The 18,373-nt window shown below is 48.8% G+C and overlaps 1 protein-coding gene across 3 annotated transcripts in view; it reads left to right on the top strand.

Moving 5' to 3' along the window:
• Positions 1–18,373, top strand: part of Reep1 (receptor accessory protein 1) — a 110,709-nt gene that overhangs the window by 50,290 nt on the left and 42,046 nt on the right. For all 3 annotated transcript variants that reach the window (XM_075983858.1, XM_075983859.1, XM_075983860.1), the window contains exons 2-3: positions 8,520–8,592; positions 12,715–12,791. In XM_075983858.1, the coding sequence (XP_075839973.1) occupies positions 8,520–8,592; positions 12,715–12,791 (150 nt within the window). The remainder of the gene's footprint in view (positions 1–8,519; positions 8,593–12,714; positions 12,792–18,373) is intronic.

Raw genomic sequence — 18,373 nt, 5'->3', positions numbered from 1 at the left:
TACACACACAAACAGACAATGTAAGCTTATATAGAAAAACAAAGAGGCAAGAATAGCCATGAAAGTTTTAAGACTATCAGGATTTATTCTAAAGCATTGTTTATCAAGTTCATGGTTGTTGTTATTGAGATGCCCTGTTAGACAGCAGGTCAGTGGGACAGACGAGAGTGCTGAGCGATAATACTGTAGCATGTCAAAACCTTTACGTTTGACAGGGTAGAGCTGCACACCAGCGAGAAAGTGTTCAGCAAATGTGCTGGGCACAGTTGGGATCCAAGCAGAAAAGAATAACATCGAATCCGTAATTCATGTCACATAGAAAATAAAATCCACTTGAGTTAAAATCTAATAGTGGAAAAACAAGCGTTTAAAGTGTTTGTGTGTGCAGTTTGCATGTTTGCACGTTTGCATGTGGGCACCTGTTTATGTGTGCAAGCCTATGTTTAGGTATGTGCACATTTTCTTGTTTCACGTTTGTGTGGGCACATATGTTTGCATATGTGTGTATATTTGTGCATTGCATGGGTACACGTGTATATGAGTGTAGTGCCCAGAAGTCTTCTTATTTTTTGACTTAGAGTCTCTCACTTAACTTGGGGCTTTTTGATCTGGCTATCCTTCTGCCTCTGCCTCTTCAGCAATTGCATTACTGGTGTGCACTGCCATGTCCAGCTTTAAGATTTTTAAGATTTTTTTTTATTATGAGTATTGTGATGTGGGATATAGGTATGTGAGTTCAGGTGACAATGGCTACAACAGATCCTCTGGAGCTATAGTTCTAGGCAGCTGTGAGCCACCTGATGTGGGTCTGGGAACTGAACTTGGGTCCTTGGCAAGAGCTCTATGGACTCTTAACTGTTAAGCCACCTTTCCAGCCCCCACGTCCAGCTTTTTACATGGTGTTGGGGATCCAAACTCAGGTCCTTATCTTGTGTAGCAAGCATTTTACCAATTAAGCTATCTGTCCAGCCTCAAAAGTTTAAAACTTTTGTAAGAAAATGTGTCTAGGCCTTCTTAAAATATGCAGAAATAAGTGTCAAAGAGGAGTGTATTCATTCATATAAAATACCCAACTTTTTGGACAACAAAAGACATAGGAGGTCAAGGTCCTAGAGTTGATGTTGGGGAAAAATATTTGTAATGTATATATCCAAGGAAATATCTATGCTCAGAATTCAGAATTCCTTCTTTAAAAAAAAAGTCTCTAGAAAGGTAACTTTACTGAGGATGATGAGCAGGGCAGTTAAGCAGTTCCCGTGGGCATATATTTGAGGAAATTTCAACAAGGGCACCGTTTCACATCCATCAGATTGGCCAGAATTTCAATCTGATGATATTGTTCTGGCAAGATTGGGAGCATTAGAACTCTGTCTGCAGGAAGAAGTAGAAGTTGATACAATGCTGCCGAGTGGTTTCCTGTGACCCAGGGGAGGATGCTGTGCATTGTCACACCGTGTCCCCATCTGTCATGTTGTGGATGTGAAGTGCCTTCTCCAACAAAATCTAGGTCCCCAGCTAGTGGGTCTGTTCACTGAGAGCCGAAGGGGTTGTGAAGGCTCTAACCCAATCAGTAGGTTAATTCACCAATGGTTTGAAAATTTGTTGGCATCATTGGGAGGTGATGAGCATTTTCATGGAGGAACCTTGTTAGGAGAGCTAGATCAAGGTGAGGATGTCCTTGAGATTCCTACCTTGTTCTGGGCTTCTCTCTGGCTCCCTCTGCTTCCTGGATGGTCACCAGGTAAGAGGATCGTGTCTTTGAGACCAACCTGGACTATGTGGCTAGACCCTGTCTCAAAAATCTACGGCTTCTGGAGCTGGAGTCATGGCTCAGCTGTTAAAAGCACTGACTGCTCTTGCAGAAGACCAAGGTTCAGCTCCCAGCATACACACAGTAGCTCATAACCATCCGTAACTCCAGTTTCAACAGCTCTGGCGCCTCCACGGATGCCAGTTGTGTGAGTAGACACATGCATACACACAGACTCATACACATAAAATAAAAATACACATCTTTAAAAAATAAAATCAAGGACTGATAAATGGGACATCTCTGTCACATCTTCTCCTCCAAGACTGGGGGGCCATAGAGGAAGTGGAAGGGGGACTGTAAGAGCCAGAGATTGAGGGGGGGATTGAAGTGAAACCATGTCTTCTGGACAGGCCAAGACAGCGTCACTCCTTAGCTCGCAGCAGCTTTGGTTCCCTGCATATGACTGGCACAAGATCAAGTAAACATTCCAGCATAGAGCGGGGAGGGACTCGAGAGCCCCCACCCTGGCTGAGGCGCTGTTGACAGTTGATGCTCTTAGGGGAGGGAGACTGAGTTTCTTTAAGGGTGTGGTCCCTGGTAGCCAGACGGAGCTCCAGTGGATGACCCCATACCCAGGAGTTTATGGGCAGCTCAAAACTCGATGGGTTATTTAAAAAAGAAGACAAGGAAGCATATGGAGTTGGGAGGGGTGGGGGCAAGGGTGTGGATTCTAAAACACGGCCTAAACTTACAGAAAAGCCCATAGAACCAAACTGAGCAGGGTGGCACACATCTGTAATCCCAGCACTTGAGAGGTGGAGGCATCTTCAGCGGGAGCAGGAGTTCAAGACGACTTCTGGCTACTGCACAGCAAGTTCAAGGCCTGCCTGAGCTACACAAGACACTATGTAAAAGAAAAGATTTTAAAAAGCAGTGCCAGGGTGGAGGATGTAGCTCAGGGTCGAGAGCTCAAATAGGTTCAGGAAGCCCTGAGCACCGTGCAAACAGAGCCTGGGCTGCAAGCCAGTGCTCCGAGCACTCGGGGTAGAAGCAGGAAGGTCAGAAGGTCAGAAGGTCAGGGTCATCCTTAGCTACAGAGTGGGCGTGAGGTCGATCTTGACAACACGAGATGCTGTCTCAAAAACCAGACAAAACTAGAGCATGGAGAAGCTTCTGGGGCAGGAGTGACCGGGTTTCACTGAAATGGCTTTGTTGAGATCAGCGGGGTTCCGTCAAGGAAAACAAAACACTTGTGAGGTTGAGAGGAGATCTTACACTAAGACTTGGGCAGCAGAAAGAGCTGCTGGGAAGGTGAAGATTGCTGGCCACTTGGCTCCTTAGCAAAGCGCCTGGGACTCTAATCTGAGGCTGGTGGGGGCGGGGCGGCTGTGAGACTGGGGATGTGGGTAGTCGGATCATTGGAAGATGTTCTTTTACGAGGTGTTTGGTCTTGAACAGACCTAAAGTGCTGAGGGAGGGGGTAGCTCAGTGGTGGAGAGAGCCCTTGTTTGGGAGGCACAGGACTTAGATTTGCTCCCCTGTCATCCCCCCTCCCCTGTGAAAACTCTTCAGAATGTTCATCTGGTTTAAACAGACATAAATGCCACATCCCTCCAGCTGGACCGGCTCCATTCGTTACTTCTTGAGAACTAGCCATTTTAATCCCAGTCTCTCTTCCCTGGGGAGGTCTTGAGTTAGCAGAGACTCAAATGTAAATGTGTTCACGGAGTGAGCTCTGTTGTCAAACAGGGCAAAGGCAGGGGTTGCTGGTTACCAGTTCATATCTGAAGACACACCGGCTGTTGGAGCCCAGGCCTCCTTGGCTAGGTGCCCTGTAAGCTTTTCAGCTCTGACCACTGAGAAGGAACTCCAGTTCACTGGAGTTCAGAGGTACCACTCAATAAGACCCTGGATTCATCTTCCACTGTTTATATGCCACCTCTGAAAGGGCTGGAAACCAGCCTGGCATGGATAGTAACCATGGCATCTGTGCCCCAGGAGCTGCCTGTTATTTCCCCAGAATTGCTGTCAGTGTGCCTGAGGCCTTGCTGATTCAGCCTGGTGTTGCCCAGACCTCGTCCAAGGTCACAGGTGTCCCCTGGAGGATGCTGATTTTGATGTCTCTACTGGGCACTCTCTTTCATGGCCAAGAATGGGGCTGCAGTTACAAATAAAGCAGACACGATTCCTGACTCTGTGGAACTTCCCACCTTGTGGGAAAGACAGCCCTGAAAATACAACCTAAGTGTTTTGGATAAAGATGAGGAATAAAAAATGCAGGAAGCTTTGACTGTGTTGGCAGGATAGGGAGAGGAGCCTGATCTCGGGGGTGGTGGGGACAGCAAAAGAGGCAGGAAGGCCTCGGCTAAGAAGGAAGTGACCTCTAATTCCCAAAACTGCTTGGGAGTGGGACAGGTCAAGAGGGGGACAGAGTGACAGGACAGACCTCTTTCACAGGGTCACCTGTGCCCCTCGGGCCAGGCCACACACCTTGACCCAGCTTCTTTTTTTAATCACATTTATTTGCTTATTTAGTGTGGGGTGGGTGGGTGTGCGGGTACCGTGGAGCGTGTGTAAAAGTCAGAGGTCAAGTAGGAAGAGTCGTTCTTTTCTTCCATCACTTGGGCCCCAGAATCAAACTCAGGTCATCAGGCTTGGAGCCACCTCACCTGCCCTGTTTTGTGCTCTGAAACAGGGTCTTGCTATGTAAACCTGGCTGGCTTGATACACTCTCTAAACCAGAATGACCTCCAACTTTCAGTAATCTTCCTGTCTCTGTCTCCTGCGTATTAGACCTTCAGTCATTCCCCTTCATGCCCAGCATCACCCAGTGCCCAGCATCAGCCCATGCCCAACATCACCCCCATGCCCAGCATCACCCCCATACCCAACATCACCCCCATGCCCAGCATCACCCCCATTGCCCAGCATCACCCCCATGCCCAGCATCACCCCCATGCCCAGCATCACCCCCATGCCCAGCATCACAGCCATGCCCAGCATCACCCCATGCCCAGCATCACCGCCATGCCCAGCATCACCCCATGCCCAGCATCACCCCCATGCCCAGCATGACCCCATGCCCAGCATCACCCCATGCCCAGCATCACCCCCATGCCCAGCATGACCCCATGCCCAGCATCACCCCCATGCCCAGCATGACCCCATGCCCAGCAACACCCCCATGCCCAGCATCTCCCCATGCCCAGCATCTCCCCATGCCCAGCATCTCCCCATGCCCAGCATCACCCCCATGCCCAGCATCACCCCCATGCCCAGCATCACCCCCACGCCCAGCATCACCCCCATGCCCAGCGTCACCCCCACGCCCAGCGTCACCCCCACGCCCAGCGTCACCCCCACGCCCAGCATGACCCCATGCCCAGCATCTCCCCATGCCCAGCATCACCCCATGCCCAGCATCACCCCCATGCCCAGCATCACCCCCACGCCCAGCATGACCCCATGCCCAGCATCTCCCCATGCCCAGCATCACTCCCATGCCCAGCATCTCCCCATGCCCAGCATCACCCCCATGCCCAGCATCACCCCCATGCCCAGCATCACCCCCATGCCCAGCATCACCCCCATGCCCAGCATCACCGCCATACCCAGCATCACCCCCATGCCCAGCATCACCCCATGCCCAGCATCACCCCATGCCCAACATCACCCTCATGCCCAGCATCACCCCCATGCCCAGCATCACCCTCATGCCCAGCATCACCCTCATGCCCAGCATCACCCCCATGCCCAGCATCACCCCCACGCCCAGCATGACCCCATGCCCAGCATCTCCCCATGCCCAGCATCACTCCCATGCCCAGCATCTCCCCATGCCCAGCATCACCCCCATGCCCAGCATCACCCCCATGCCCAGCATCACCGCCATACCCAGCATCACCCCCATGCCCAGCATCACCCCATGCCCAGCATCACCCCATGCCCAGCATCACCCTCATGCCCAGCATCACCCCCATGCCCAGCATCACCCCATGCCCAGCATCTCCCCATGCCCAGCTCACCCCCACGCCCAGCATCACCCCATGCCCAGCATCACCCCCATGCCCAGCATCTCCCCATGCCCAGCATCACCGCCATGCCCAGCATCTCCCCATGCCCAGCATCACCCCCATGCCCAGCATCTCCCCATGCCCAGCATCACCGCCATGCCCAGCATCTCCCCATGCCCAGCATCACCCCCATGCCCAGCATCTCCCCATGCCCAGCATCACCGCCATGCCCAGCATCACCCCCATGCCCAGCATCACCCCCATGCCCAGCATCTCCCCATGCCCAGCATCTCCCCATGCCCAGCATCACCCCCACACCCACTATTGCCTTCCCCGTCTTAAATTCTCTCTCTCCCACCACCAACCACCCTTACTCTTTCTCTCCCTTTCAACCACTTTTGTCCCTTTTTCTTGCTATCTGCCTTCTCATGCCTCTCATCTCAGCCAGCGGTGGTGATAGGAAATCAATCATAGGAGGCCTATCTGTCGGGCCTGCTTTTCTCCCTTCCTTAATGAGACTCTGGGCAAGCAAGCAGCCAGCCTCTGTGAGAACTGGGCTGTGCATGATGCAGGTCCTCAGCTAGAGAAGTCTAGGATATATACGGCTTGTAAACAGGCATTTACAGACACACACACACACACACACACACACACACACACACACACACACACACCTATCTCCTCAGTGACAGAATTGACCTGGTTCTGTTATTTCTGTTTTCTATGGACATTGTTGTCTCCCAGCCACGGTGCTCCTGATAAAGCTGCCCCCTGCTAGGTTAATTGCATATCTGCTCTCTATGACTTCTGACTGTCTAATGGGCATCGACTTTGGGATCCTCAGCATGGTATTTTTTTCTAACAAGGCAGGTTCCTTGAAGGGACACGTACACACGCACACTCACACATGCTCTGTCTGAGGTTGCCAGCTCCTGGCAGACCTGAAACTGGGTGGCTTCTGTACCCAGTCAGCTTGCACTGAGGTGACAGTTGCAAGTGACCTTGTCATTTGGGCAAAAATATGAAGTCTTCCAGAGCTGACATTCTGTTTATTTTCAAATGCCTATTGGGAAGGGAAAACCACCCAGATGTACCCAGGAGGGAATCTACCATGAGGACCGCTGAGATGTCCCTCATCGTCTCAAGCATTGGATACTTTGGTGGAGCTGTTTGATGAGGCTTAGGAGGTGTGACTTTGCTGGAGGACTTCCTGCTTTAAAATGTGAGCTCTCAGGCTGGACAGATGGCTCAGCAGTTAAGAGCACTGATCGCTCTGCCAGAGAACACGGGTTCAATTCCCAGTACCCACAGCTGACAACTGTCTGTAATATAAAGTTTATATATATATATATATATATATATATATATATATATATGATATGCACTCTCAGCTGCTGCTCGCCTGCCGTCACGCTCCCTCTCCGAACTGTAAAGCCCAGATAAGCCCTTCTTTCTACAATAATAAATAAATAAATAATACTTGTGTGTGGTGGTGCATACTTTTAATCCCAGAACTCAGGAGGCAGAAGCAGCCAGAACTCTGATTTTGAGGCCAGAGCCACATCGAGAGACCCTGTCTCAAAAGCATGAATATATATTGAGCTGATAAAATGACCCAGTGTGTACCGGTGTCTTCTGCCAAGCCTGAGTTCAGTCCCTGGGACTTACACTGTGGAAGGAGGGTACTCACTCCACACGTTGTCTGTCCTCTGACCTCCACATGTGTGCTATTACATCCATATGAATACTTATACATACACAAATGAATAAATGTAATTTTTAAAACCCCTGTTCTGGGTCATAGTATTGCATGCCTGAAGTCCCAGTGCTAGGAGGCTGAGCCAAGAAGATCCTCAGATCGAGGTCATCCTGGACCAAATAATGAGGCCCTGTGGCCCCTCTCCTTCAAAAAGTGTTCTCAGCCCTCAGGGGCATTTACGGATCACTGGTGAGATGGCTGTCAGCCCAAGCACCAAGGAGTAGAAAAAGATCACCTTGACAATATGTACATGGTGCTGAGAGCGTCCAGTGGGGAAGGTTGACCTAGTCCGGGAGGTCAGAGAGAGGTGTACAGGAAGTCATGTGGGAGTTCAGATTGATGTATGAGCGGGTATTAATCAAAAAAGATGGAGAGGGGGGATTCCAGAAGAAAACAGCATTGACGAAGGTAAGGTAGAGAATAGGGGCAGGTAGAGCTTTCCCTTCAAGACTGATCTCAGCTGCAGGTCTGAGAGTTAATTGCACGCTGACCCTAGTGAGAGCGGAAATGCAGCCAGCCAGCTGGTGTACTATTTACTTGCATCTTAAGGGCAATGTGGAAGTGAAGGCAGAGTGGAGATAAGCTGGTGGGAGGAGAGCTCGACCTGATTAGATCTGTGAGTTTTATAAAAGCTTATTCTGGCTGCGAGGATGCTGAGGTCAAATCCAGTGATTATAGGCTTGAGGAGCTGCTGATGGGCTCAGCGTAAGGAAAGGAAGGCAGCCTTGGATAGTGCCTTGGCTGCTCAGCTGAACTGTCCCCTCCCATCTTGATCTCCAGAACACCAAATCACCCTTCTCTGTTGCCCAAACCAAAGCAGTAGGAAGTATGTGGGTGGGCTATCTCAGGAGAAGGTGTTTCCTAAGTCAGGAACCCTTCAGGGGATTTGTTTTCCTGACGCAGAGCGCAGTCCCTGGAATTGATGTAAGTTTCCCAATTCACAGCATCGGGGAAAATGATGTCTCTTCTTTCTTCCTCTGTCTCTCCTCTCCAGGCTTATATTTGGCACCCTCTATCCTGCATATTATTCCTACAAGGCTGTGAAGTCCAAGGACATTAAAGAATATGTAAGTACAGCCTCTCGTCTGGGGGTGGCTGATCGGGTGAGTGGCTGAGTGTGAAGTTGTGGTAGAGGAAGATACTCCTTTGGGACGGGTACTGGTGACAGGAGGGAACCCCTCGTCGCCCTTCTTCTCATGTGACTTCTTGGGAGTCCTGCCCCCTTCCAAAACTGCCCCCTGTCTAGACGCTAAGTGTTGACGTGAGGGACGCAGAGAAGTGTGAGAGGCTTCTGGAACTGGAGGCCAAGTGCCATGGTGACTTTCTCTCTCCCAGCTGGGGTTTCCCCGTCTGGGAAATGCTGCAGACTGCAGACCTCTGTCTGGCACTGAGAGGGGCACAGGTCTGCGAAGCCAGCTGACCTGGCTGTTTCCTGGCTCTCCAGTTCTGACCCCCTTCTGGGCTGTCTTCCAGCACCTGCAGTTTAACCTTGTTGACATGTAAGCTCTTTGAGCATGAGGTGCTCCCAGTCACATCCCTCACGATGACTCCCTGGTTAGAGGGTTGCCATCATTACTGTTAGGTGGTTTGGGTGCTGCGCACATCATTTCTGGTGATCCCGGGCACCTCCTGTTTAGCCACGCAATTGACCAAGACGGTGTGGAATAAAGGATGCGACTACAATGTCCTTTCCCTTGTAGGGGGCTAGCCCAGGTCAGAGTGCAAGGGATGGGGGTTTGATCCTAAAGAGACCTGTTTACCAAGTCCTAGCTCTGAAATTTATTGGTGCTAATTATATGCTAGACAAGTGGCTTAGACGTCCAAGAGCCTCAGGTAGTCTTCTAACCAGGCGGTGACAATCCCTCTTCCACTTAGAAGATGTTACTTGACAAATTTGGGGTCAGGAGGACGCATTGTTTAGAAGATGGCAATCATTAACGTTGGGTGCCCTCAGCATTACCCCGGTCATCCCAGGGTGTAGGTAAAAAGATAATTCAAGACTGGAGAGATGGCTCAATAGTTAAGAATGTTGCTGCTCTCACAAAGGACTAAGGTTCAGATCCCAGCACCCATTTGGCGAGGCTCATGACCTCCGCAGGCATTTGCATACACGAGAACACACACACACACGAAAAAAGAAAAGTAAAATCTAAAGAATTAATTCAGAGCTAGCTTGGAAGTCATTATTCTCATGGATTTCCCAAGAAGTCTTTATGATGTACACCTCCAAATCAGCTGCATCAGCCCCCTTTTCCCAGTTTCCCAGAACTACTTGCTTCAGCTACTTCTGCCAGGAACTCCAGAGCCGCTAACTTCTGGAGTTACTTCTTCAGTCTCCGGTATGTGTGAGGACACTCCATGTGCACACTATAAATAGCGGGGAAGTTGCAAACACAGAGGCTCCTGGTTCTCAATTGACACAGCCCAGGCTAAAGCAATAGGCAGCTTCTTCCAGCCCTGCCCCTCCTGACCCCTTCCCACCTGTGGTGTTCAGCAGCTGCGCCAGGCAGGGATGCCTTCCTGTGGTCTCTGCAGTGTGAGGGCTGATCCTCTGCAAAGCGGGGGAGGGGAGATGCGGGGTAGCTGAGCACGCTTTCAGCCAGCTGGGAGAGATCAAACCCTGGTAAATTGTTATGCGCTGACTAAACTCACAGGAGCCCGATGAATGACCAGAATGGTGATTCATTAATTTAGAGTGAAAACCAACCGACAAGCAGAACAGCTGTCTGTGTTGGCTGGCGTGTGCACACTGTCCCCCTGCGGGAAAGCTTGGGAGTTAGGATTCGAGGTTTCTGGGTAAAAATGGCATTGGGAGACAGGAGCTGGGCAGTACCAGGGGAGACCTGCCTCCCTCCTCTGTCCTCACATGTGCTCTCTCTCTCTCTCTCTCTCTCTCTCTCTCTCTCTCTCTCTCTCTCTCTCTCTGACACACACACACTTTTCTCTGTCTGTCTGTCTGTCTGTCTCTCTCTCTCTGACACACACACACACAGAGAGAAGAGACAGAGACGGAGAGACAGATAAAAAATAAAAGAAACATGAAAGCACTTTGGGGAGGAAAGAATTTGGCTAACACTTCTAGGTCCCTGTCCATCATTTGCAGAACACAGGGCAGGAACTCAAGTAGGAGCTTAAAGGTAGGCCTGTTCGCTAGTCATGCAGCAGTGCCTCTAACCAAGAAATTCACTCACAGCCAAGGAAGAGCAACAGAAATCATGGAGAGTGCTGCTCTGATGGCCTGGTTAGGCTCCTGCTCGGCTAAACTCCCTTATTTAGTCCAGGACCACCAGCCTCGGGAATGGTACTGCCCACAGTCAAGACCATCGCCTATGGGCACTGCCACAGGCCAGTTTGATCTAGGGAATTTCTTGATGAAGACTCTCCCAAATGATTCCCATCTGTGACACTCATAACCCCATCTGTGCGGGCGAAAACCTGGGACTTTCCTGAGACCCCACCCACTCCTCCCCTATCCAGTTCCATTAGTTCCCATGTCCATTTGGTGACAGTCCCCCTTCGTCCTTAGAACCCTTGTCATCGTCCAAACCAGGTCTCCCATCCTTCTCAGCCACTCCTGAGATCTGCTTCCCACCATTTTCCCTGGGATGAGTCAATGGTCTCTTAAACTAGCTTTCAAGAATACTTTTTTAGCTGGGCGGTGCTGGCACATGCCTTTAATCCCAGCATTCGGGAGGCGAGGCAGGCAAATCTCTGTGAGTTCGAGGTCTATAAGAGATGGCTCCAAAGTTACAGAGAAACCCTGTCTCGAGGGAAAAAAAGTATTTATTTATTATTTTTAAATTGGTTACATCTGAAATTATATTTATTGTCTATAATTTACAAAATATGTACAAGAAACATAGGTTATTGGATAATGAAAATTTATTTCATTTCATGTATATGGATGTTTTACCTGAATGTCCATAAGTACAGGGCATCAAATCCCCTGGGACTTGAGTTACAGAAAGTTGTGAGCCACCGTGTTGTTGCTGGAAATTGAACCCAGGTCCTCTGGAAGAGCAGCCAGTGCTCTTAATGGCCCAGCTATCTCTTTATCCCAGGATAATGCAAAGACCCGACTCAGAAAAGTTCTCCCTCTCTCTTTTTAAAATTTATTTAACCTAGTTTATGTGCATTGGTGTGAAGGTGTCAGATCTCCTGGAACTGGAGTTACAGACAGTTGTGAGCTGCCATGTCTGTGCTGGGTTTCCTGGTAGAGCAGACAGTGCTTTTAACCCCTGAGCCATCTCTCCAGCCGCTGGGAAGAATTCCCTTTTAAGGGTGCATGTGATTACAGTCGGTAGGATGACCTTGCCATCTCAATATCATTAATAACTCTGTCAAACCCTTTTAGCTCTGTCGTGGTCACCATCCCTGGGGAGACCCTTTCTCAAAACTGAAACTGTTGGAATTAATGTGTTAGCTAAGATTAGACACAGTCACTGGGCAGGAATGAGTGTGCCCCCCCCCGAGACAAAATTGATTTGCATCCTTATGGAAAGAATATTGTCGTTGAAATCACTTTTCTATAACTATAAATAATAGCCAGTGTTGAGAAGTAAGATACCTGAAGAACCAGGATAATTTGGAACTGTGCTGGACACCTGGCATCCATAGAACACCCAGTCTTTTCTATCTTTTCCTATTACGTTATCTTTTTTTTAAAAAAAAAAAATTTGTTTCTATACATATTTTAAATCCCTGTTTGAAATCTTACTTTGATTCTTTGCAGTTCAAGGTCAGGTCAGGAGCTTTGTTGTTTTTGTGAAAGGTTTTTGCTCTGTAATCCAGACTGACCCCAACCTCATGATCCTCCTGAGAGCCCCAAGTGCCAGGATTCTCATTAAGACTTTGAAAACAGCTTAGAGTGTCAATTCTGGGTCTCCTCGTCTTGGCTTCCCTTCTCTGAGGCTCTCCCCTCTTGAACTTGTGGCCAGTCTGGCAGGCTCGGGCTCCTTCCCCAGCTCTCTGTCCTAAGGTATAGCTAACCTGGGTAAAGTCTAAGAGTCCTCCAAGGGTTTTGCTTGAAGTTTTACCCTGTACAACAGCTGTTTGCTCCCAGCATGAAAGGTGTGTAGTGGAACTGTACCCGAATTAGGGAGTATGGGGAGGGTGGCGACGGGCGTCTCGGTGTCCGCTGCCTCGGGTTGGGCAGCCATGGCCTTGTCGACCAAGTCTTTCTTTCACAGGTCAAATGGATGATGTACTGGATTATATTTGCCCTCTTCACCACAGCAGAGACGTTCACTGACATCTTCCTTTGCTGGTAAGTGCTCCAGGGATTGGCATGTTTCAGAGGGCAGCTTTGTGGGTGGGGAGAGGTAGAAAGGACCTCAGCCTTCCCTTGGGCAGAGGAGCAGGGCCAAAACTGGAATCTTAGCTGCAGCATTTTTAGTAAATTACTCCATAAAAGTTGCTCAAGTAAATTTCTGTGCTGGACTTCCTAAGAGCAGGTGCTGTGTAGGGCCCTAGGGATGTAGTATGGACTGCATGGGCAGAGTTCCTCCATGACCCGAGTTGGTGACGTGTTTGCATGCCAGAGAAGGAAAAAGTGATATACGGGAGTATGCATGAAGGGGCTGAGCCTCAGGAGTAAACACTAATGCTGTACGCATGAGGTCCTGGGTTCAAGACCTAGCACTGCAAGACAAAATAAGCATGCGATCAAAATACCACGTTTGCTCCTGACCCCTGTGTTCTTTCATTACTGCTGTTCACACTTGTGTGTCCTCATAAAACATTTGTTGGTGCCAGGCATGGTATTTTAATAATTGCAGGACTCTCGAGGCAGAGGCAGGCGGATCTTTCTGAGTTTGAAGCCATCTTGAACATAGTAGGTTCCAGGACTACATGGAGAAACTCTGTCTGCAAATAACAAAAACGAAATTGATGGTGTGTTAATAAATACACTTACATAGACTTTTTTTAATTTTTAAAATTTGATTTTGTGTGTGTGTGTGTGCGTGTGTGCATGCTGCATATGATGCATACGTGGTGCACTGAGCACAAACATGCCATGGGACACAAGTGGAGGTTAGAGAAAACCTTGGAGCTGTCGCATCAACCTTGTGCGGCAAGCACCTTTACCTACCGAGCCATCTCACGGGCCCAATGTTTTTCTTTTCGTATGGTAACTTTTTTGTCGTTGTCAGGTTGATGGTGGCTCACGCCTTTAATCCCAGCACCTGGGAGGCAGAGGCAGGTGGATCTCTGTGAGTTTGAAGCCAGCCTGGTCTACAGAGCTAGTTCCAGGACAGGCCCCAAAGCTACAGAGAAACCCTGTCTCAAAAAACCAAATAAATAAAATGCAAAAAAAAAAAAAAAAGTTTCTCTTTTAGGTTCCTAAGTATGCTTCTTATATGTTTTGTTTTCTCTTTTTAAATAATAGTATTAGACATAACAGTTCTCAGTCTGCTTATTGACCTTATTTTGGAAATACTTTCATGTGAGCATAAGCATATCTACCTATTTTTCAATGGTCACATAGAATTTCATGGTCTAGATGAAGTATAACTTATTTAATTAGTGTCCTTTTGGAATGTTTGAAGATGTATTTTACTTTTAATTGTGTATAGGTCCACTTGCGTGTGGGTGGGTGGGGGAGGGGAGTTGTGCACATGAGTACAGGACTTGAGGAGGCCAGGAGACTGCATCAGATCCTCTGGAGCTGGAGTTGCAGGGTGTTGAGAGGGGCCTAACAAGAGTGCTTGCTGGGAACCACACTGAAATCCTCTGAGAGAGCAGTATGCACTCTTAACTACTGAGCCTTCTCTTCAGTCCCAAACAACTTATTGATGGACAATAAGTTGTTTGGCTTCTTTTGCTTATAAACAATACAGTTGCTAGATGTACATCTTTAATCTCAGTACTTGGGAGGTAGAGGCAGGATCAGGAGTTCAAGATCAGCTTTGGCTTCCACCCAAACAGCAGTGATTCCCATACTGGAGAATGGAAAGCTTTTTACTCCGAAAGGGCCAGTATGATTCCCCACCCTATGGCATCATAGGCCCAGAGTCAGACCTGGGCAGCAATTCCCTGAGTTCCATTTTGAGTCATTGGCCTCCAGGAGCAGGGCAAGGGACTCTCACTCCCCACCCATAAACTCCTAGACACCACCAGCTAAGAGGGCCAAGGAGGAACAGGTGAGGCATCCAGCTGACAAGCAGAAAGGCAGGAATTCTACCCTGCCCGTATAAACACTGCGGACATACCAGGTACCACATATATTCCCACTCTAGACAGGATTTTGCTGATGACCTTCTTCTCCTGGTGTACGCCCCTGTCACATGTACCTCGTTCATATAAGGTACTTACAGATGTAATAAAGGCCAATTTTAAGGTGGGGAGATAGCTGGATTATCTGGGTGAGCCTATCTAATTACACGTTACATAGCCAACACAGATCTTCCGTTGGAAGCAGAAGACACTTCTGAAGCCTGAGGAGGATCAAGATAGCATTGTTAGCTTGAAGAAGGGAGCGGTGCAGGTTAAGAAAACAGAGCCCGTGGTCCTACAACCACGACAGCTCACAACCTCAGTGACTGTAAGCGGAAATTGTTCCCAGAGCCTTCAGTCAGAGCCTGGCTGTTCCACACCTTGACCCTGGCCTTGGGAGGTTCTGAGCAGGGAACTTGGTAGAATAACGACTGTATACAAGATCAAACTTACATGTCTCACCACACAAAAATCAAATTGATGGGGGGGAGGGGCGCACACCTTTCATCTCAGTGCTTGGGAGGCAGAGGCAGGCAGATCTCTGAGTTCAAGACCAGCCTGAGGTTCAGAACAGTGAGGACGACATAAAGAAACCCTGTCTTGAAAAATAAAAAACAAAAACAAAAAACAACCCCTGTAGATGGTGCTGTGGGCAGGCCTGCTTTTCGTCCCACCCGGCTCCCACATGGTTAGCTTTACACCCGAAATAACAACACACAAACTGTATTCTTTTAAACACTTCCTGGCCCATTAGTTTCAGCCTCTTCTTGGCTAACTCTCACATCTTGACTAAATCATTTCTAATAATCTGTGTAGCACCACGAAGTGGTAGCTTACTGGAAAGGATTCTAGTGTACGTCCATCTTGGGCTGGAGCTTCATCGCATCTGACCCAGAGAGGAGAGGCATGGCGATTGCCTCACTTCCTCCCAGCATTCTGTTCTGTCTACTCCACCCGCCTAAGGGCTGGCCTATCAAATGGGCCAAGTCAGTTTCCTTATTAACCAATGACCTTCCTCCATCAACCCCCTCCCCCCCCCAAAAAAAGAAAAGAAATCCAGACTCCTGCAATGGCCAGTACATGGCTTCTTTAAAAGAAAGACTGCATAGCTATGTTGTCCACACTTCGAATGCATTGTGTGGCCTTGCTGTGGTCTCACCCTTTTGTCTTGGCTCTCTCCTGGGGCAAGGACGAGTCTAACCTATTGTCTTAGTTGTCTCTGTCAAGTTGACTCAGCTTCAGAGTCCTCAGAGAGGAAAGCACAGGTTGAGGAATTGGCCCGTGGGCGTGTCAGTGGAGGGTTGTAGTGACAAGTAACTGGTGTAGGAGAACTCGGCCCAGAGGGCAGCACACCCCTCACCAGGTGCTCCTGGGCTAGATAGTAAAGGCAGCTGAACAGGAGCCTGCCAGGGACTGAGGGCCAAGTCTGCAAGCCACATTCTTCCACTCAACAAGGGACAAGCAGGAGCTTCCTTCTCAGTGCCCCTGTGTCGGGTCTGAGGAAACACTGAAGGAAGACCCCAGACTCGAATAGTATGCAAGAATAAAGAGGGTTTATTATACCGTCATGCGTGTGGGGTCACGTAAGGTCACTCACCTGTGCGAAAGGGCAGTGGCCCCAGCGGGATGTGTAGGCTGCTTTTAAGTATAGTTAAGGGGCGTTTCAGGGCCAGCTATATAATTAGTTTAAACAAGCAGCGGTTACACTAGTATATTTCTAATTGGCTGAGGTTTGGTCTTACCACTTTTGGTCACATCTTCACGAGCTGGGGCATGACTGGGAAGAGGGCTGCTGGGTGTATCCTTGAGATACTGTGAGGCTAATCTAGGCCCTCTGTGTTTGCTCTTTCCCTCCACCCTGAATGTAAGGGCCTTGTAGATAAATAGCCCTTTGTTGAAAAAGACACCTGTGTGTCCTTGGAGTTGTGAAAGTGGCAGAGTTTAACCCCTTCACCTGGAGATGAAGCCGAGCTTTCAGTCAGGAACTTCACAGGAAGTTTTGTTGAGAAGGAAGTGCAGGCTGGGAATGAGGAAATGGAACCTGGACTGGGGCAGTTCTGTGACAAACAGAGAAACTGGATTTCCATTCGTGGGCACCATTTGTAGAGGTAGATTAAGGTCTGTTCATTCTTCCTTAGCCACAGCAAAGCTTTAGGAGTTGTTTTCTGCCTGTAAGCATCCAGTCCTGGAGGGGCAGGCAGTCCCTTATCTCTGGAGTTGTTGCGTTCCTACACCAGCTTCCCATCCTGATTCAGGGCCATAGCCCAGAGCTAGAACACGCGGGAGACAGGGAGGGTGGGAGAGGCCACATGTGGTAATGCTTTTCACATTGATCATCACAGGAACGTGCTCTATTGGTCTGACAGAGGAGGCCCAAGGGATGAACTAAAAAGTGGGGAGACAGAAAAAAATTGTTGTTTTTCAAAGATATTCTTATAAGTATATATTTGTGTGTGTGTGTGTGTGTGTGTGTGTGTGTGTGAGAGAGAGAGAGAGAGAGAGAGAGAGAGTATGCCTGCAGATGCATTCATTACAGGCACATGTGGGTCCTCAGAAGAAGGTGTCAAAATCCCCAGAGATGAAGGTATAGGCAGTTGTGAGCCTCCCAGTATCAGTGCTGGGAACCAAACACCCATCCTCTGGGCAGCGAGTGTTCTTAAGCACAGGATGTCTCTCCAGCCTTCTTGCAGGAACAGGAAGGTTTTAAAAGCTGCATCAGCATGGGTGGGATATGCCAGAAAGATTCTATAGAACAAGTGATCTGTAACAAATGGTTCAGAGAATCAAGAGACCTGAGCAGTCCTGAGGGGCCCCTGGAAGAGTCTGATAGGCATTCCTCAAACTCTAACCATGTAGCCTAGGACAGAGGCTCTTAGTTGTCTGTAGTGAGAATGCCGTTACTCCGTCTATACGGAGGTGCCTGCTATCTACAAAGTGCACACAGATAATTCACTCCTGAGCCCCCATGCCATTGCCTCGTTTGCATGTATATTCAAAGAAGCACACACAGGGAAGTGTGGTGGAAGCTTGGCTTGTAATAGACAAGGGTTGTCATCAATCCCTTTGCCTGAAAGATGCTTGCACACCTATAGGAAGCCATGAAGAGGACCGAATCTTTCCATGTTCTGGTATAAGACAGTCCCCAATGTATACTGTTGATTCTGTGCAGATTAGAGAAAGCAAGGTGTTGAAGGAAGTGTAGAGATGCTTCCGGGCTACCAATGCTACCACCAGACAGCTAAAGGAATCACAGGTACCTATGTGATTGAACAGGCCTAGCTCCTAGTCCAAGATGTGCAAGAAACTGAAGAAGAAAAAGTCTAGAGGACGTGGTGGGAAGGAGACTCTCCTGTATACTCTTACTTTCTTTAGCGTTTCTTAACTGTGTGCGTGCATGACCTACTTTTTTAAAATATCTTTTACATAATACCAGAAGAGCTGCAGTGTGACGGCTGCCCTTGGGACTGTCTGTCTGAGCTTGCTAGATTTGGTCGCCTTCCCCTTGGGCTGGCAAATAATTTGTTTTCAAAACAAAAGTTCCTCCATTATTAATCACCCGTGTGTTTCACTCTGGGGGAATCAATCACACCTCCTCTCTCTTAGCCCCAGTCTTCTGTGGCTGTGAAAGATGAA

This window comes from Microtus pennsylvanicus, chromosome 8, assembly GCF_037038515.1.
Source record: "Microtus pennsylvanicus isolate mMicPen1 chromosome 8, mMicPen1.hap1, whole genome shotgun sequence".
Taxonomy (NCBI): domain Eukaryota; kingdom Metazoa; phylum Chordata; class Mammalia; order Rodentia; family Cricetidae; genus Microtus; species Microtus pennsylvanicus.
The sequence above is the reverse complement of the archived record's forward strand: the minus strand, read 5'-3'. Positions and strand labels throughout refer to the sequence as shown.